The sequence below is a fragment of the Lytechinus variegatus genome, chromosome 17 (genome assembly GCF_018143015.1).
Source record: "Lytechinus variegatus isolate NC3 chromosome 17, Lvar_3.0, whole genome shotgun sequence".
In the NCBI taxonomy this organism is placed as follows: domain Eukaryota; kingdom Metazoa; phylum Echinodermata; class Echinoidea; order Temnopleuroida; family Toxopneustidae; genus Lytechinus; species Lytechinus variegatus.
The window spans coordinates 9,120,143-9,141,132 of record NC_054756.1 but is presented as its reverse complement, the minus strand read 5'-3'; the positions used below and the strand labels follow the sequence as shown (position 1 = coordinate 9,141,132).

Here is a 20,990-nt window from a genome sequence, read left to right as displayed (position 1 = left end):
AGTTTTTTATTATTTTTTCAATGGAAATTGTCGGGGACTTTATTTTAACCATAAACAAGATAAAATTAATTCATTTCAAGCAGTAAAAGGAAAAATGGATTTGTACATGTACACAAATTCACATTTCTGAGTAATTTTGAGGTCTGCATGTACTTACGAAATCTTGCATAATTTCGGAATCGAGTACCCGAAGGTCACAATTTTGGTCTCAAAAGTTGCGCGAGACAGCAAGCGACACAGTCAAAAAATTTTGAGCAGTGGATTTATCGCGGAAAATGTCGAGTGGGGGCTGAATCGGCCCCCCTCTCCAACCCCGTCTTCTTAGGGTTAATTCTTGATGAACTTAAGGACTTGAAAATGGTCTAGAAATGTAGCAGACCATCTTTGTCAATATTTCAACTTTGATTTTTTAGTGGCTACACTTCATATATAATCCCATTTCTTCTCTTTCTAACACACACACTTCTACTGGCAATTAAACTGGGATCTGTACTGAAGATTACAAAAAAAAATCCTACTTCTATGCTCTCAAAGTAGGAGTGTATCCAGGAATTATAAGATGGGGGCATATCTCTAGACAAACAATAGACAAGACTAGACATTGCACCCCCCCTCCCCATCAGATGGTGATTTGGTTGTGCCAGTTATAGACGTATACATATCCCCCTTTTATCCCCCTTCCCCTGGATCTACCAATGTATAGAAATCCCAACTTACCAACTTTTGAGAGAGGTAGCACATTTTGCTTGACTCCGTCATCTCTTTTGGCAGCATAATCACAAACAGTGTGGACATAGCTTCTGAACACCTCCAAGACATCCTCGTTGTGCTTCTTGAGGATGTCAGAAAATTCCTTTGGCATCACAACTGACTCCCCAAACACAACCTAATGAGGAAAGAAAAAAAAAATTTTTACAAAATCCAACGTAATGTTTGTACTTCAAGGATAATTTACAAATATGGAGTCTTTCCACCCCACCTCACAATAAGAATGTTGTAGGTTCGATCCCTCGCCAAGTCATAGCAAGAACTTCTACATGTACATGTATCTTCTATCAATCCACTAATTAGGCATTGAGATTTGTGAAAAACAACATATCATGCTAAGAAGGGAATGCTGATTTTAGAACTGAAGTGGTTATACCAAAGGTAAATATTTATCATAGATATACCTTGGAATGAACGCCCTCGCTTTTTATCCTCTGCACCACAGATCCAGGCATCGTTATACGACCAAACATGTTTCCAAGAACACACACTAGTTTCTCCATCACAGATTGGGAGAAAGAACCATCTACACGAAAGTGAAAAGGAATACTGAAAATAAATTCCATCAGGACATGAACATGAACGTTAAAAAGGAATTGAAGTCCATCGCCACAAAAAGTTTGAGTTGAATCAAAAAGAAAAATATTGAACAAGCAAAGTACTAACAATTTCATATGAACATGTAAAATAAGAAAGTTGCCTTTTTGCCTTCGAGGTCATAATGCACATCCTGTTCACTAAGTGAATGAGATAACCTTCAGCAATGCCAACCTGCTGCTTACCCCCAGATATTAAAAAAAAATAAAAAATGAAGAAATATAGAAACAAGTGGAGTGCATCTGGCAGTCTCGCCTGCATTACGTGATTCTATATAGAAGCAGTGCTGATTTTGAAAATTACTATAAAATAATCATTCACAAAAAACACATTTCATTTATTAATAAAATACTATATTCTTTGACCCTAAATGACACTTGACCTTGATCAAGTGACCTAAGGCTGTGCAAGATTAGCAGTGATACATGTACTTGACTACCCGTGTTCATCTATAAACTTTCAAAGTTATGAAGGCAATTAAACAATAACCCCCAACAAGGCCAAAGTTCATTGACCTTAAATTACTTTTGACCTTGGTCATGCGACCTGAAACTTGTACAGGATGTTCATGATACTCGATTACTCCTACATGTATGTCCAAGTTTATAGAATCAGATAATTCAATAAATACTCCCAACATGGCAAAAGTTCATTGACCCTAAATGACCTTTGAACTTGTTCATGTGACCTGAAACTCAAGCAGAATGTTCAGTCATACATCATTAGACTTATGTCTCAGCTTCATGAACTAAGCATATGTATATATATTTTTTCATATACATTCCTTTTTGGATGTACAGGTGTATTTATATTTATATAAGTATATACTTATAGATATACTTGTATATTTACACTTACATTCTTCTCTTAGTTTGTTTAATGCTTTATCATATATACTTATGTCTTTTGCACATTATCAGTTGTTCCCATTCTTTCCCTTTTTCCCCACTTTTATGCACCAGCTGATTATGGCTTTATTTGTTACCTGTTTGACCCACCTCTCACTAATTCCTTGTTATTCATTTCTTCCTCGTACCCTCTATCTCTGTTTTGTTCCAGATCCTATTTGATGTTGCCTGCCTCATTATCTTAATCCCTGTGTCTGCCTACTCCTTTTCTTTCATCCCCTTCACTAAACCTGATTGGTCATCTATACTCACTAATGCCTCTTTTGTTTCCAGTGTTGCTGTTGAATGTCTGTGGTCTACATCATGGTTGTTCCACTTTATATGTTTGTCATTTTGCCTCTGACAAAGATTCTGTAATGATCGAAAGCTTAGGTCCCTTTTGACTCTCTAATTTACTTCATTGGCTCTCTTTTTTTTTGATAAGCAATTTCCAGCAGCTTCTTTTGCCATTACTTTCTAAATTATATTTCAAAAACTTAACCTTCACTTAAGAATTTGATGTTGATTCCCAAACATGGTCTAAGTTCATTGACCCTAAATGACATCTGACCTTGGTCATGTGACCTGAAACTCGCTTAGGATGTTCAGGAACACTTGATTACTCTTATGTCCTAGTTTAAAAAACTAGGTCCATATACTTTTTAAGTAATGTCATTTCAAAACCTTAACCTTTGGTTAAAATTTCAATATTGAGGCCGCTGCAGCAGCCATCAGAAAAGCAGCGCCTATAGACTCGCTGTTCTATGCAGGCAAGACAAAAATAAAGTACCCCTGCATTTATTTGTATGGGTAAGTTGACAAATAAAGCAATCGAATAATCCACTCACCCATGTTTGGTTTGCACAGCTTATGAAAAGCGCCCTCTTGGAGCATGGTGACGAAGGTCAAGTTTGCTGGTTCGTGGTAGTGAAGATGAGTAGCAAGTCCTGAAAGGCCTATCGGTGTACCGCTCATGTCAAGAAGACCCTGAAACAATTCAATTCAAACATTTCAATTCCATGGCTTGTTCCTTTCTCATGTGTAAATGAGAGGTCTTTTTAGAATCACAGGGGTGGCGCAACAGAAAATTGCCAATCGCGATTCAAACTCTGATAATCAAATGCTACTCTTTTTCAAAACAATGCAAAACAGCAGATCTAATCAATGAATTATGCTAGTTAATGCAATTTGGCAGTAAATCTTTAAATATAGCCCCCCAAAATGCTAGATTTTGGTCTGGACACTATTGTTAGGATCATTATCAAAAGTATATTTACATGTAACAAGTGGAGCGCCTCTGGCAATCTCACCTGCGTTACGCGATTCAATAGAGTAGCAGTGCTGACTTTGAAAACAACCATAAAATAACTACATGTATTCCCCAAAACACAATTGATATAATAATATACTATTTTCATTGACCCTAAGTAACATTTGACCTTCATCATGTGACCTATGATTTGTGCAAGATGATCACTAATAGTTGATTACCCCTTTGTCCACATTTCACAAACCATATCCATAAACTTTCAAAGTTATGATGGATATTCAATGATTACCCCCAACATGGCCATAGTTCATTGACCTTAAATGACCTTTAACCTTGGTCATGTGACTTGAAACTCGCACTGGATGTTCAGTGATACAGTATTTGATTACTCCTATATTCAAATTTCATAAACTAGATCTATAAACTTTCAAAGTTACGATCATAGTATTCATCAAATACCCCCAACATGGCCAAAGTTCATTGACCTTACATGACCTTTGACCTTGGTCCTGTGATACTTCATTACCCTTATGTACAAGTTTCATGAACTAGGTCCACATACTTTTTAAGTTATGAAGTCATAAAAAACTTCACCTTAGGTCAACATTCTATGTTGACCCCGCCGCCGTCCAAAAAGCGGCGCTTATATCTTGCTCTGCTATGCAGGCGAGACAAAAACGGCTCTCAAAATTCTTTTTCAAAATCCCTGAAAAACAATTTTAAAACCCTGTGGTGAATATTCTTTTCTTTTAGATGGTGGTTAGGTCCATCAAATAATAGTATTTCAAATCTGAGAATCTCCTCTTCTTAGAGGAATATTTGACGAAGAATTCATTTCAAGTGACTTTTCGTGGGTTTTGCTAAACTGTTATTCCGTGGGAAGGTCGACTTACTGCATGTATGAGATAATCCACACTGAACAGGAAGAAATGCTTCACTACTTCCTCCATGTCTGCTGCCTTGTGACACACAAAAGGATGCTTCAGTAGAGATAAAACCTACAACGCACAAGAAAATAGAAAATAGAATACAAGAAAGAAGTAATGTATGTTTTGATTCATCCTGGAAGAAAGACAAATAATGGCAAAAAAAATAAATCTGGACTAACTTTTTGAAATAGAGAGTGCAGTTTCACATCCGATCCTGGACTCTTCATCAGCACATCTGAACTCGTCTCAAAGACAATAACTTCTATTGATTTCCTGCCAGTTCAGACAAGCTGAAGAAGCGTCCCGGATCGGATGTAAAGCTGTACTCTCCATTTCAAACAGTAAGTCAAAATGATCATCATTTTTATTTCTAATTGTTCAGAAAGAAAAAAAAGAAAACTTGTTTTCTCCAAGGCCTTTGTCAAATGTCACAGCCGCATCTGTCCCTCGGGAATCCTGCATACAGCCTTTTCTTACAAATCATCAGTCACCAAAGACAAAACAATGGCAATGGGGACTGCAGGAAAGCTGCTATGAAAAAGCTTACACGCATGTAGCATACTTACAATAGTCATCACCTAATACACAGTGGCCCGTATTCTGAAGTAGGCCCGTTTTGAAAATCTATATTTTATGCACGTGTACAAGGCATGTTTTTCGGTCGTGTACACGTTGTAAACACTGTGAGAGCGAGTTATGTTTTCATGTCGACACGGACCAGCATCAACATGTCAATATAACATAAAAAGGGGTCTACATGTATATAGCCTAAGTCACAATTTTAAAGCTTACCTGAGAAGTAAGAAGTATCAATCAAAAAAAATTGGTGCAATTAAAAAGTTTACTCAGCTTAGCAGCCCATTAAATTAATGAATTCAAAAGAAAATCAGTGCGGGGCCCTAGCTAGCGCCAAGGTTCGTTGGATGCACATTTTGTATACTATACCGTACGTGCATACACAGATCGCTGCAGAATTACATGTAACTGAAGTTATTGATTGGTTTTCATTATTTCATTGCCAATTTGAGGAGTGATTGTTGGTAGGCTTGTAGCATATGTGTACGAGGGTATAACACGTAAGTTGTAGCAATGATCGCTGTCGCAATTGTTGATTATCAAATTGGCTCTGAGTATGATTGAGTAACGCTTTTGAGCTTTCGAGACCAGAGCAAGCCCATTTCGTTGTATAAAAACTTGAGTCTCCAGAATAAATGTAGATTAAATCAGTGATCTTGGAAGTAAACTCACTCTAGGTTAATTGAAATATATTGACAGATTAGTGATTAAAACATGTGCAGTGTCTGAGAACTATGATTTAATGTGAGGCTGTGAGCTTGTTCACTGACTTTACAGTCCCATGCAAGCTTTATGCAGATGCTATGATGGAATTTCGTACACATGCACTAGTACTGACTTGACCATGCGTGTACACATGTACCCGAAACGGGCCTATTCTGGAGTCAGGTGCAACTTAACTCTGTGTTAAAATTGTGGGAAGCCAAAAGTGTCAAAATTTGTACTGAGTTGTATGTTTATGTTAACTGGGCTCTTTCCTGATTCTTCAACAATAACGACAATCGTCTATTTATACTTATAGACAAAAATTATAGATGATTTGAGAGCCAAATGAGCTGAAATATGATATCTCTGCCATTGGTGATTTATGTAGCTATTGGCTATCCATACTAAAACAACTTTAAACCTCAGTTTAAGTTAAACCCGACTTCAGAATACAGGTCAAAATATTTAATATCAAGTAAATAGTACATGTATCTACCTCTTTTTTCATAACTAAAATAATGCAATTCCTACATGTACATGTATAAAGTGCCTTTGACCCAAAGCCGTGCATGGAACTGTTTTACTGAAATAATGCAAAGCTAATACATAACTCTTTTATTCCTTGTCAGAGTTTGATCCAATTTTAGTGTTTTTCTTGTCTGATTTTCCTTCATCTCTTCAAACCATTTCATTTTCAGCATGGTGTACCCCTTTCTCGATGAGACATACCTTCTCATGAGCATCTCTCTTGTCTTCTGAATTGTGTGTTAGCACCATGAGTCTCAGCACAAGACTGACGCTGAAAGGAAAGTGACCCCTCAGGTTTGGAAGACCAGATGTGATCAGGTGCCGGATCTTTTGCGGAGGAACGCAGTAGAAGATGACGTTGCCAACGAGATCAAAACCTCTGCGTCCTGAACGGCCAGCCATCTGGGAGGGATTTTAAACAAAACAACACACAATGAATTGTGTAAATTCTGAATAAAATTCTGAATTAATATCACACAGCTTCGTATGAACTGTACTGAACCAAGGGGGTGTTTCACAAAGATGAATAGAGCCATGTTGAGACGCAAACGCGTAGATCATTTAATGCATAATCTGATTGTAGACAATAATGTGGGTCCTGTGCGCATGATCTGACTACTATGGTGATACTGTACATGTATACCACATGCAACAGAAATTAAGTGCAAGAAAAGGACAACAGTCAAGCCTAGATAACATACATGTACATGTAGCACAGAAAGGCATCACCAACCATAAATGTTCTAAACCAGAAAATATTGCAAATCTACAAGTTGAAAGAGGAGTCATACATATACATGTACATGTAGCTAGAGACTAATTGACAATAACACCCAAGCTCTGAACAGGATTGAAAGAACATTGAAGTGAAATAATATATATTACCTTATAGGGTATTAATCTAAATGGGTCTGGCTCTATCATTTAGGGCTCCTTGTATTAATAATGCAGTTGCACAAGATAAGAGAGATATGAAGTAGACCTGCCAAACCTCTGGGAATGATAAATGTATTCTGTGATAAAAAATGTATTTTCCCCAAAAAAGTGTATTTCATAATAAAATGCGTGGCGCACTCACTCATCACGGTGCTCAAGCTGCATGCAGGCTAAAATGCACACTGCTCTTGCAGATGAAAAAAAAAATACATTGAAACATGTGTACATGTATATTATATCTCCGCCTGGTTTTAACAAAATGACTGACAAAAAAACAAGTTACATGTACCTGAAATTACATTGATCTAATAAACATATTTGTGTAAGTTTTATAAAATAGAGACATATATAGATAATTTTTCTCAATAAATAACACGATTCGTAAAAAAAAAAAAACGTACTGCCATATTTTGGTTGCAAAAACGTACTAAAAATGCAAAAACGTACTGGTTGGCAGGTCTACCCCCCTTAAGATTAAAATTTGGGTTACATATATTTTCTTGGGGAAGAGGGAGGGGATGACATTACTAAATGCACTAACCTGTCTATAAAGCAGTGGTTTAAGCCAGAGATCCTCACAAGCAAAGATGACTGTCTTACAAGGCACATGAATTCCTAGGGCCAGCGTAGCAGTAGCCGTTAGAACCTGTGAAAGAATCACCACAAGATCAAGTTATATGTTATAAGCTACTGATATCCTTCCATCTGATTGGCTCATAATAACAAAATCAATCAGTAGAAATCACTGAAAAGAAGATGCGTCTTCCGTGATTTCCTCCCACGCAGAGCGTGGAAATAATGGAGACACGCGCCTACCATGCCCAGCGCTCAGGGCAGTCTGTCAAACAGACTGCTTTGATTTGGGTGGTGCTCTCGGAGACTGTGGGTTGCGAGCCGGCGGTACGAGAGCCCAGGAACACCTTTGGGCAACCACGGAGTGGGGTTGGGGGTTCCTTCCTCGCCGGGAAGCCATCAGGCGTGCAGGTCTGAGCTCCTTGATGAGCTCAGAAGCCTGCGGCCCTCCATCTGCTCCTTGAGGAGAGAGGCCGCTTCTCCCCCGAAGAGGAACTTTCCTGACTGGGGTATGCCTGGAAGGAAATTCAAAATGTCCTTCTGCGGGATACCAAGCTTTGTGAGCACTCTCTCCCACCGAGCGTTGGATGCCAAGGCTGCGGAATACGACAGCTGCATCCACAGCTAACCCACTAAAGACAGCAACGCCTCATCCAAGACAACGGTGTCGCTGACTGACACCCCCTGAGCTCGAAGGGCCATTAAGGCCCCGAGATTGGCCGTGAGGCGTAATGACGAGCTCGCTTGTAGCTCATACCCTGTGTCTTCCTTCTCTAGCGTACGAAACTGCCCAGTAGAGAAGTGGCCCCAATCCTCGCCCCGATGCGGTCGCGTTCTGGGGAGGACTTGGGCGTAAAAAACACCTCCGTGTCCTCCGCGGCAAATTTGAATTTCTTGCCAAAGGTTTAATGCCTCTTGTTTTAGCCATTGGGGTGCTGGCTAGGGCAGCGGCATTATCGAATGCTGCCTTAAAGTCCTTGGTTACCTTTGTGCCACCCAAGCTCTGCGCTGTCGGGCAAAAAACAAGGACTCATCTGCCTCCTTATCATGCTCACTAGGAGGATAGATATGAGGCAGGTATTTCTCCCGTAGCACCCGAGCGCTCACCGAAGGGTCGGCAGAGGATTGGGGATCATCCTCGTACTGATCGTCTCCATAAGACTCTTTCCACGAGTCTTGCTCCACGGCCTGCTCCCGGAGGTTGTCCAATCAACAAGTCTCCTCTCCCAGTGGAGCTCCAAGAGCCGCATGTGCCACACGGCCTCTCAGCCGGCTCTCGGAGAGACGAGGGGGCCCGTCAACAGCGCGTGTCAGCTGGACCACGCATGTCGTATTCAGAGCATGTGTCGCATCGATAACCCGTTCCTAAGGTATCTTGCTAGCCAGTACTCGAGCCGGCGATTCGGATAAATCGCTGGAAGATCCTCGGGGTGCTTGGCGGCTACTGTCAGCTTGCCTCGCTAGGTGCTAGGGGACACCAGTGGAGGAAACTGACGGCGAGCGTGGGGTGTAACCACACTGCTCGAAAGCAGATTGAAGAAAGAGGATTGCCCGGGTCACCGGGGCTTACCGCCTTCTTTTCGAACACTTCTCCACTTTTTTGCGGGCTCCGCTGGCGTGGCCGGAGCAGAAGGTACAAGAGGCGCGGGTGATCTTTTACGACTTGCGGACCCTGGCGGGACGACGTCCAACAAGGATGCCTTACCCGAATCAGAAAAACTCCCAGTTAAGGAAGATTCTGACGAGCACCGCACTCTCCTCCCGGACATTTGGTGACCCGGTAGCCCATGGATCGATCAGCCCTAAGGGTAATGAGGTCATAGCTGCATCAGAACCCTGGTTTGGTTTAGGCCTGGTGGCCTTGGCTACCACCTTCTTTTTCGAACAGGACATTGGCGCCATGGTCCCTGCCTTCTTCCTGCCTGCAGTATCTGACCGCAAATTCAGATTACTGCCCATCGAGACCTCATACTCACCGCCGCTGCTGGAGACTGCCGAAATCAAGGCGCTTGGTATCGGATCGATCCCAGCGGCGGGCGCAAGGTCCTCCAGGCCTGGTTCCGCCCCACTCATCAGGCAACTCTCGTAAACCCTGAAAAAAAAAGAAAACAAGTTTTTTCTTTGGGGGGGGAACAGAGAAGAAAACTACTTGTAACCACCACCAATCTAGGAAACACCTAAAAGAAATGACACGCTCCCCATTGGGTAAGCTGTGTAAAAATTTCTGTTTGCCTATTTACCAAAACAGAATTTAGCTTTTTTGTTTTTTTGCGTAAGCTAGAAAACATAAGTGAAGAAAATGAACAGAATACCAAAAATTTGAGCGATTTTAGAGACCACTTAGCTGATACCTCCTACTCTTGGGCTTGCGAAAAGCAAAGAGGAAGATGGTTGCACATCACACAATGTTCTATGGGTAGTAAGCACTAACAGGAGATGATGCTAACGGGCAAAAATCTTTGGGAGTACTATTCGGGTATGGCTTGTTCAAGGGTTGAAATAGCATAAATCAAGTAGATGTATGCAGTTATTGCAGTAAATTATGAATTACCTGATTTTCTTATTTAGGAGATAACTGATACATCTACTTGATCCCCACCCACCAACCCTCTGCCTTGCGTAGCAACATGTTTCAACATATAGGCTAAGCTTGCTGATGGTTGCACATGGCGCGATGTTCTATGGGTAGTAAGCACTAATGGGAGATGGCGCTACCGTGCAAAAATCTTTGGGAATACTATTCGGGTATGGCTTGTTCAAGGGCTGAACTAGCATAAATCAAGTAGATGTATGCAGTTATTGCAGTAAATTATGAATTACCTGATTTTCTTATTTAGGAGATAACTGATACATCTACTTGATCCCCACCCACCAACCCTCTGCCTTGCATAGCAACATGTTTCAACATATAGGCTAAGCTTGCTGATGGTTGCACATGGCGCGATGTTCTATGGGTAGTAAGCACTAATGGGAGACGGAGCTATTGTGCAAAAATCTTTGGGAATACTATTCGGGTATGGCTTGTTCAAGGGCTGAACTAGCATACAGAGATGCTAACTGATAGCTCAAAAAAATCCTGAAAACCCAGGCCGGGGGTCCAGGGGCCCGCCCAGGGCCCCTGGCGGGGTCAAGGGCGAAGCCCCCTGAAGCTGGAACGTTTTCTTATTCTTTAGAGGGCTGAAATCATTAATCTACAGTAGTACATAACAAATAATTAATGACATAATAAACTTCATATCATAGGCAAGAAAGGTGCTCAAAAAAAAAAAATCATGTAACCCGTACTCATTACGGTACGGGTTAACCTGCTGCGGGTTAATATGCTGCGGCCAATGGGTGCGACTCGGGACGGGTGTATGTAGCAGCTGGGGTGCCCTTTTTCACTCACTGTACTCATCAACAAGACAATCCTATACTATTGAAAATCCATAAATCACAATTTCTACCAAAATGATGGATAGTTCACACATATGAATTGATGAATACGCACCAGAGAACACATATTTCATGGTAGCAAATAGGTTTTCAGCTGAAATCCCGGGGCAGACAACCAATCACTCACGCAGCAGCAGGCAATTGCAGCCACACCGGGCCGTGCTTCGAGCGGTTCTACCGGGCGATCGCCCGACTGGGATAGCGCTGACACCCGTATCCCTGCAGGGTATAGGGCGACGTTTGCAACTGCTACAATGTATTGCTCGCGCGTACCATGCAAGTACAGTATAACAGCTAAACTTCATGCTGCGCACAACGCTAATAATTTTCCGTCTGCGCAAATTGGCCATCCAAAATTGAAATTGCGCTCTCCGTAGCGAACTCCGTGACAAGATTTGGAGGGGAAATTTTTACGGATTTCACTTTTTGACAATCGATTTTTTTTTCCGGAATATTTTTCAGCAAAGGAAAAAATCCGGAAAATTAGCAACTCTGAGCATAAATCAAGTAGATGTATGCAGTTATTGCAGTAAATTATGAATTACCTGATTTTCTTATTAGGAGATAACTGATACATCTACTTGATCCCCACCCACCAACCCCCCGCCTTGCGTTGCAACATGATTCAATATATAGGCTTGCAGATGGCTGCACATGGCGCGATGTTCTATGGGTAGTAAGCACTAACGGGAGATGGCGCTATCGTGCAAAAATCTTTGGGAATACTATTCGGGTATGGCTTGTTCAAGGGCTGAACTAGCATAAATCAAGTAGATGTAGCAAATCTTGGGTGTAATCATAATGCAGGTGTAAGAGGCTTTACTTCTTGATACCTGGACCTCGTCTTACGATGAGTTACAAAGGAGCCAATCAACCACTACAACTGTGGAAAGCCAGCAACTTCACCATCTCTAAATGCGTGTTTGTTGAAAATTATTTTTCTATACAGATAAAGATATTAATGCATTCATCATTGTTATAAATGTGTAATTCTCTGTGTTCCTCTTTTTGCTATACAGATACATACTCAATACCATGATGAAAAATATTGTTATAGTCTTTACAACTTTCATAACAAAATACTGACTATGAGATAAAATGCTGTTAGACAAGCTTCAAAGCATTTTTGTTTTGCAATAAAGATCAACCAAACTTGAAAATAAATTTCTGATTGTTTGATGAAACGGTTTATTTATCAAGACTATCCTAATGCACATAGGCCTAATGTAGGAGATTGATGAGATCTGAGGCCAGTGCCCCTTTAAGAGAAGTTAGAGGTGGGCGTTTTATATTAGCTTTCCATATTAAGTCAGGAGCGTCTTTACTAAACACTGGAGAACCTTTCTTACATAAAATCAGCGCCAAAGAAAATTTACTTGTATCACTATTAACCACAAGGAAGGACTACTAGACGTTCACAAGGTCGCTCATAACTTTAACAGCTTTATGAAACACTATTGGAAATGTGTGTTAAGGCCCTAAACCGCAAATCGCACCTAAACCGCAAATTGCCGCCTAAGCATGTAGAATATTAACAAGGACCGTGCGTGCGTAAGAGGAGTGAACACAGAGGGCGGGAAACATAAATCGCAGAAGGATAGAGGTTGAAGAGTGAGGAATTAGAACTAGGGCGCTGATCTCATTTTTATGAGAAATGTCGTTGTTGATACACGTATTTATTTATTTATTTATTTAAATATTTTACCAGGGTGCTCATTCAACATAAAGTTGGTCTCCCATGGGGCCCTAAAAGGCTATCATTGTTCTTCTTGTTTGTTGGTTTTGGACTTTTGGTTATGGCGGGAGTTGGGCAACTTGGGCTGTACATAGTGCCGTTTTTTTTGTGTTTTTTTTTGTGTGTTTTTTTTTGTGTATCCCTAATTCTCCCCTTGTATAATCTAACGCCTGTAGGTTTAAGCAAAGGAAAAGGAAAAGGGAAGAAATGAAAGGGGGAAAATAAAGAAAGAATAGCTATAAATAATTTTTTGAATATTTATTATAATCTGTTTAAAAGTTTAATACAAAATGTTACAAGGGTAATGAAGCCATGTACTCATATTATTATAGTCATAATCAGTACGAAATAGTAGTAGTAGTAGTAGGAGTAGCAGTAGTAGAAGTAGTAGTAGCAGTAAGAGTAGTAGTAGTAGTAGTAGTAGTAGTAGTAGTAGTAGTAGTAGTAGTAGTAGTAGTAGTAGTAGTAGGAGGAGGAGGAGGAGGAGGAGGAGGAGTAGTAGTAGTAGTAGTAGTAGTAGTAGTAGTAGTAGTAGTAGTAGTAGTAGTAGTAGTAGTAGTAGTAGTAGTAGTAGTAGTAGTAGTAGTAGTAGTAGTAGTAGTAGTAGTAGTAGTAGTAGTAGTAGTAGTAGTAGTAGGAGGAGGAGGAGTAGTAGTAGGAGTATTTTTTTAACTTCTGTGCAGCCCTGATTCCAACAGCCAAAAATTATTGCAATTAAATAATTTGAAATCCAAAGTTCCTTTATCACCATTCAAGAAAAACGTTAAATTTAGCATTCTGTTGAAATGATAGCAATTGGTGGCCTACCGTGAGAGAACAATATTTTCATAATTGAGTGACTGTCCTTTGAAAGCGATAAGGGCATGTCATCCGAAGTAATTGACTGTATAAGTGATTCGTACTTCAAAGCTATATTCCATGATGAAAGTCACGACTATAGTCCCAGTTGTCATATTTCACTTCTTTTTAGCGGGAGAATACCCGGTACCAGAAAAAAAATTCTATGGTGATATTGTCATTATAATTACGTTTATGTGAACAGTTTGCTGATGGTATTCAAGTTCAGAGAAATGAAAGCAAGTAGCAAAAGAATAGGTATTGATGCGTTCTTGTTCTTTTATATCAATTTCCCTGTCCACCCCTTTCTCTCTATTCTCATCCTATAACACATACATTCAATCACACATACATAAACACAAACACACAAACAGGTACACACCCAGACAGACAAACAGACACACACACACATACCATCATTTTGACAAAGTATCAGACAACTATAACATGAAAACAACAAACTTCGGTGACATATTTTGATAGGCATTACGAGAATTACATGTTCCACACAACTAAAAAGAAAAGGAAAAACAAAGATAGAAGAACAATGAATTCATGTTAAAAGATTTAATCACGAATGCTTAAAGGACGAACGTGTAGCTTTAAAACTCTCCAAAACCCACTGTAATATAAATATCCAAACATCAATACTGACAAGTGATTTTCTCACCCTGAAATTATTAACAAGAGCCCCAGGGGGCTTAACGCTCACCTGATCTGACGGATATTCAGCTGATGCAAGCTCCCTTGGTGCAACTAGGAGCATGGCATCAATTAGAACTGTGAAATCCTACTGGACCTAAATTGAACTTGGGTCCACAGGGCCCAATGGCAAGACCCTCTGAAGTGCCATGAGCAATTTTTATTCCTCAGCTTACAAGCACATGTATATTTGCATTGCAAACATATAAGAATCATATCTACATGCATTTCAAAGAACAAAAGAAATTATATTTACCGTTGGAGCACCCCACCCCCCCCCCCTTACCCCAGAGGGGGCCATCCCAGGTATTTTCAGGAATAATTTCCATTCTTCACTTATGAAGGTATTTGGACACAATAAACTTACTCCTATACTTCTGGATTAGAAGTTAGACATTTACAGAGTCTTGCCCCTTTGGGCTCTCCAACCCCCCCCCCCCCCCCCCCCCCCCCCCCCCCCATCCCCGCGAGGGCCATATCTATAACGTGAATATTATCTGTGCATCCCCTATTCATGAGCACAATTCCAGTATCAATATGGGATAAAATTTGACCATCAAATTTGCAACAGAAAAAAATATTTTCCCCCTTAAAATGCCCCACCCCAACTCGAAACCCCCACAGGGCCCCAAGGGGGTCATCCTAGGAGCTGTCATGAAGAACTCTTAATTTTTCACCCAATAAGATTCTATGCATGACACAACTTCCATTTCTGGAACTGGAGAAGGAGAAGTAGAAGTTTTGCCTCTGGATGCCCCCCACAGGGTCCAGGGGGTACCATTTAAACACCTGTGCGTCCCCTACCCTTAAGCATGATTTCAGCCAGGTTTGGATAAAATTTGACCATCTATTTTGAAAAAGAAAAGAAAAAACAGGATTTTCCTTAAAGTGCCCCACCCCCAAATTTTAAGCCCCCACAGGGCCCCAAGGGGGCCACCCCTGGAACTGGCATGAACAACTTTTGTTCTTCACCTATTAAGGTGTTTACATACCAAACAACTTGACTGTTCTACTTCTGGATCTGAAGAAGAAGATTTCTGAAATTTACAGGGTTTCCCCCTTGGGGGCCCTCCCCCTGGGCCCCCATGGGGCTACAGGTATCCCTTGAACAACTTTGTGTCCCCTACACCTAAGCATAATTCCTACCAGGTTTGAATGATATCTGACCATCCATTTTGAAACAGAAGAAAAACATGTTTTTTCCCTGAAGTGCCCCACCCCGACTTTTAAGCCCCAACAGTGCCCCAAGGGGGGCACCCTAGGAACTGGCATGAACAACTTTTATTCTTCGCCTGTTAAGGTATCTACACACAAAACAACTTGACTGTTCTACTTCTGGATCTGGAGAAGAAGATTTTTGTGCACGCACAAAGAGTGCATTGCTATTGAGTAAACAAGGCTAAACTTTTTTTCTACAAGCTTAGGCGATGATTTGCGGTTTAGGTGCAATTTGCGGTTTAGGGCATTAACAAATGTGTACCATACTGAAATAAAAATGTGTTAAATGGGTCAATAAGTTTGAACTGACCTTGAGGTGCTTCCTTCGGAATAGGGTTTCCACGGCAACCCTCTGCTTGTTGCCTAGTCCAGCATGATGGTAGGCTATACCTCTGGATATCAACCAACGAAGAAAGTCTGATTTTCTATCTCTGGGGAGGCGACTAAGTGTCTCTTCTACTTCCTGAGTTGAATAAAAGGTTAGGAATAATAATGATCATTAAATATAATAAAAATCACAATAAAAACAATGAGAAATATAATACATCAAACATGTATCAGACATCTAAGCAGGGCAGCTTTGATTCATAATTGCCCGCTCATGACAGTGATCAATTGGTGGGTCCATAAGTTTATAATTGTTTACTCATGGACCCAAATTATTGCCCGCTCAAGAAAGACAATGAAAAATGTGTGGAAATGTAGCAGGCAATAGCATTTTCTATGCATTTTCTATGCTTAGTAGCCATGTATTTTGTGAAAGAATAGCTGCAATTATCTGGCTTTAAAAAAAAAAAATTCTTGTGCTTTTCACCAGAAAAAACATCTTGTATACATGTAGGTGAAAATATGGTATACCTCTTTTGTCATGTTGCCTTCGCCCTGGAGAGTACAATTTGGCAGTGGATGTTCCAACAAGAAGTGCTTCGCTGCCAGCAAATCTCTTCTCTCGCTATCATTTGCTTCCTTCAGGCAAGCAGCAAAACTGCAAGTACATGTACATGTATTTATGAAATTAAGGCATTGATTAACATAAATTTTACTTTTAACAAGATGAACACCTCTGCCAGACTTGACAGCAATATATCAGGTGAGCATTTCATTAACCCCCAGTTCTCGACTGTTGATTATGTGATCTCCGCAAAAATTTGCACGCATGTAGAGCCTCATGTAAACTACAAGACTATATAGTACAATTTTCAAAAAAATAATTGCTTATATTTTAATATTAATTAATTACGCAAATAAAAACACAATATTTGCCCAAAGTTTATTTGTATATGTTTTTGCCTTTAACTCACTTCTTATAGCTAGTAGAATGCTTTTTTTTGTGGAAAATATAAATGAACGTGTAATTCTTTACATTTCTAACAAAAATCTTCAAAAAATGCCAAAAATATTATTTTCCTATGTATCTTATTGTTTTTTAATTCTTATGTACTTCTTTGATTTTTACTGTTGTGAACTTTGTCAGAGACCCTTATGCGACCATACATAAATATAACATAAAATAAATCGACCTCACAAAAGTACAAATAATTAAGACATGCATTCAAGATTTTTTGTCAAAAACACGATTAGCATCAACTTTGTTCATGTAATCACGTTTTTGGGCCATTTGGGACCAACAGGCGCTGACAAAATATTTCGTAATTTCGGAACCGCGTATCCGGGCATCACAAATCTGGTCTCAAAAGAGACTTGAACATAAAAAGTCAGCAGCCTTACAGTAATAAAAATTTGCACTGCGGCATAGTGACAAAATTAGTCGGGGAGTCAAATTCATTCCCAAGTTTAATAAGGGTAAAGCTGTTCATAAAGTTCACATAACTTAATGCAAGACTGGAACATATTTGAAAGTGCTAAGTCAGATATGCCATGCAGCACAAGTAAGAATCTTTCAATTAGTCATTCATTCGTAACTTCATTTAACTTTTGAACAGCTTTATGAAACACCCACCAGGACTTTTTGCCTTTGCAATGTTAAATGATTTACTCTTTTTCATTTTTTATCATCTGAATGAACAATCTAACCATTCACAGCCATGATTATAATTTCATTTTAAAATATGAAAAAATATCAATATTCATCCAAATTTCCGATCTTTGACTTTTTACCCAATAAACCTGACATTTCCTCAACGTGGGTGACACATGCGCTTGATATTCTTTGCTGAGTATGAACACAAATGTAAATTGATTTTTCATAAGAAAAAAAGGAAGATATTCAAAGATAAATGCCAGTTGTGATAATGATCTCAAAATTGAATTCAAACAGAATCCAATAACATGGTCACCACATGATTGTATGTATAAATAACAATATCTCTAAAATGACTCTTCAAAAAATGCGTAATTGCTGAGAAATTAGCAAAATATGCATGGAATCCCATAAAATGTACACTGTAGGGTATTTTTTCCAAGTAATATTTATACACCATCCTGCAAATGACTTTTTGTGTCAGTGATCATTAGAATCCTTGGGTTACAGCTGAAACTTCATCATGACGAAAATTTTGCGTTTAAGAGCAGTATACCCCAAGTTTCCCTTATCATCAAATCTCTTCTCAAAACCCAATTGCCCTCAAGCATGAAATTTAAGTATAGAAACACCTGTTTCTTGACCTCGGTCCGAAGATAATACACCCCAGCATCAACGGTCACAGCAGGGGGCCACATACGATGGATTGCATTCTGTTGAGTGCATGGAGTTCCATGTATACACGCGTTGATAGAAACTTTTTTCTTCCTTTCTTTCTTTTTCTTTCTTTCTTTCTTTCTCTCTCCCTTCCTTCCTTCCTTCCTTTCTTTCGTTAAGACTGTATCGTTGCCCGAGTGAACGGCATGTATCCCATATTTCTTGCTGTACGGACAGAAACTAGATGGGATGCATCGCGGTCCTTGCATGCTAAGCATACCGTAATTTTTATTTCGCATACTTTCCTTATTTCGAGGTCGATTTTCTTCGTTCGAAATTGAAAATGGACTAGTATTGGATGTCTGAATGTAATATGCCTTTGAAAACGGGATTAATATCGAATACAATAATTTCATTCCGAAGATCCTTCTACAGGCAGACAAGTCTTACGTAATAGCACAGCTGTTGTTTATCATTTCGTCCTTGGCTCAACGCTCTTTTAGCTGGCCCGTGGTGGTGAAATTGAGACAAGGGGATTACCTGGCCAAATGGGTTTATCGGGGTTGGAAAAATTGTTTGAGATTTGCAAACGCAAAACGGGGTATGCGACCGCAGTTTGCAGTCCGAAGTGAGGTCGAGAATCAAACGGGAAATTTTCGTAATGTGATTTCACAAAGAATGTACCAGGGGCAGTATTCTGAGGTCAATTTATCTTTAAAATATTTTATTTTATCTCTTAAAATGAAATTGGTATTCTGAGATGACATTTTATCTCTGAGATAAAATTTACAATTTTAACTTGCATATAAATTTTATCTTGCGTAACTATAGATGATACGCAACAGAACAGTGCCTGCGTTGACATACCCATCGTGTATCTGGGTATTGCAACGCGGATGATGTGCTTGCGCCCATGTTACTTTGAAGAAAAAAAAACTTAAAGAGGGTAGAGGCTATTTTATCTCCGCGACGTTAATTTCACCAATATTTCTAGGTGAATTAACCCCAAATGTTGACATGAAAATGAAGAAAAATAATATATTTATTGAGGATAACACCTTAACATTATTCCTGTACAATCACAAAAGTATCTCATTAGACTTTTCTTGACTAATATTGTCTTTGAAATGCTTGAACAGATGCGAGACTTGGAAAAAAAGATGAAAGTATTGTCCTTTTTGTTAAAAAGAAATCTTTGTATTTGAAGACAATAAATTGACGCAATCTGGCCCCTTTGCCTAACCTCCTGGCGGAATGGATTTCAATTGGTTGAGTGACACGAGAGTACTATAAAAGCGCATTTCTAATTGGATATTGATTAAAATGTAGGTGTGTCTTACAGAGATAAAATGAAGGTAAAATTTTTCTCAGAATACCAATTCAGAGAGATTTTTAGGGTATTTTATCTCACTGATTTTAACAGAGATAAAATATTTTATTTCATCTGAGATAAAATGAATCTCAGAATACCACCCCAGATCTATATTAATGATGATATTGTGGCAAATTAATCTTGATTTAAAGACTTCCTCATGGAATAATCTATCGCTTATCTTTTAAAGGAGAATGAAATCTTAGAAACAAGACAGCTTGTGTGAAAACAGAAAAATCAAAGAAACAGATCATCGAAAGTTTGAGAAAAATCTGACAAATAATGAGAAAGCTATGAGCATTTGAATATTGCGATCACTAAAGCTATGAAGATCCTCCGATTGACAATGCGACAAAGATGTGTGATGTCACTTGTGAACAACTCTCCCCATTACTTTATTACATGTATTTCACTTTCTTTAATCAGTCCGGTATGTGTATTCAAATTCTTCCCAATACCCCTCTTTATTTCTTTTATCTTGCCTGGCGTTACATCCTTTTTACAATAATGTTTGTCAATGTTTTTTTATTTGAATTTTAATAATGTGCAAGTTTATATATTGAATGTGCAATATTCTCTCAACGGTTTTTCCATGAGGGCACGCATGCCTCTGGGCAATAGTACTGAATTTTACTTTTGCGAGCCCTGGCCCATGGAAAAAACGTTTTCTCACTCATTTCTTCTCTTTCATTTCTACTTTATCCATATTTAATTATTCAATTTCAAATTGTATTTATGTAATTACATTGTACAATTTTTGCATGTTTTTATGGCCAAATAAATAATAATAACAATAATAAAATTCCTCTTTTTTCACATCTTCAGTAGAGCATATATTCTTAAATAGTTATTTCTATAGGAGGGCATGTAATACAGATTTTCAAAGAGTACATCATGGATAAAGAGTTTGTATCACCATAAAGAAAAGGCTAAAAGAGATATTTTGGGGGTATTTTATAGTCCATCAAAGGGAAAGTTGTTCACATCTGACATCACACATCCTTGTAGCATTACTGGAGGATCTCCATAGGACTAGTGATTGCAACATTCAAATGCTTATAACTTTTTCATTATTTGTCTGATTTTTCTCAAACTCTCTTTGTTCTTATTCTTTGATTTTTCTGTTTTGGCACAAGCCTGCTTGTTCCAAAGGTTTCATTCCCCTTTAACAAAGTGGAAGCAATGTGGTGTAGCCACATCTTCATAAAAAATAACTTATTTAAATTGACCTTCGACCTCAAACAAGTGAACTAATATTATGCACATGTACTAGCTTATAACCCC

The 20,990-nt window shown here is 39.1% G+C and overlaps 1 protein-coding gene across 3 annotated transcripts in view; it reads right to left on the bottom strand.

Moving 5' to 3' along the window:
- Positions 1-20,990, bottom strand: part of LOC121430669 (probable ATP-dependent RNA helicase DDX60) — a 113,627-nt gene that overhangs the window by 8,974 nt on the left and 83,663 nt on the right. For all 3 annotated transcript variants that reach the window (XM_041628006.1, XM_041628007.1, XM_041628005.1), the window contains exons 32-39: positions 16,555-16,681; positions 16,007-16,159; positions 7,738-7,842; positions 6,462-6,662; positions 4,416-4,520; positions 3,101-3,239; positions 1,173-1,294; positions 718-886 (exon numbers count right to left, since the gene is read on the bottom strand). In XM_041628006.1, the coding sequence (XP_041483940.1) occupies positions 718-886; positions 1,173-1,294; positions 3,101-3,239; positions 4,416-4,520; positions 6,462-6,662; positions 7,738-7,842; positions 16,007-16,159; positions 16,555-16,681 (1,121 nt within the window). The remainder of the gene's footprint in view (positions 1-717; positions 887-1,172; positions 1,295-3,100; positions 3,240-4,415; positions 4,521-6,461; positions 6,663-7,737; positions 7,843-16,006; positions 16,160-16,554; positions 16,682-20,990) is intronic.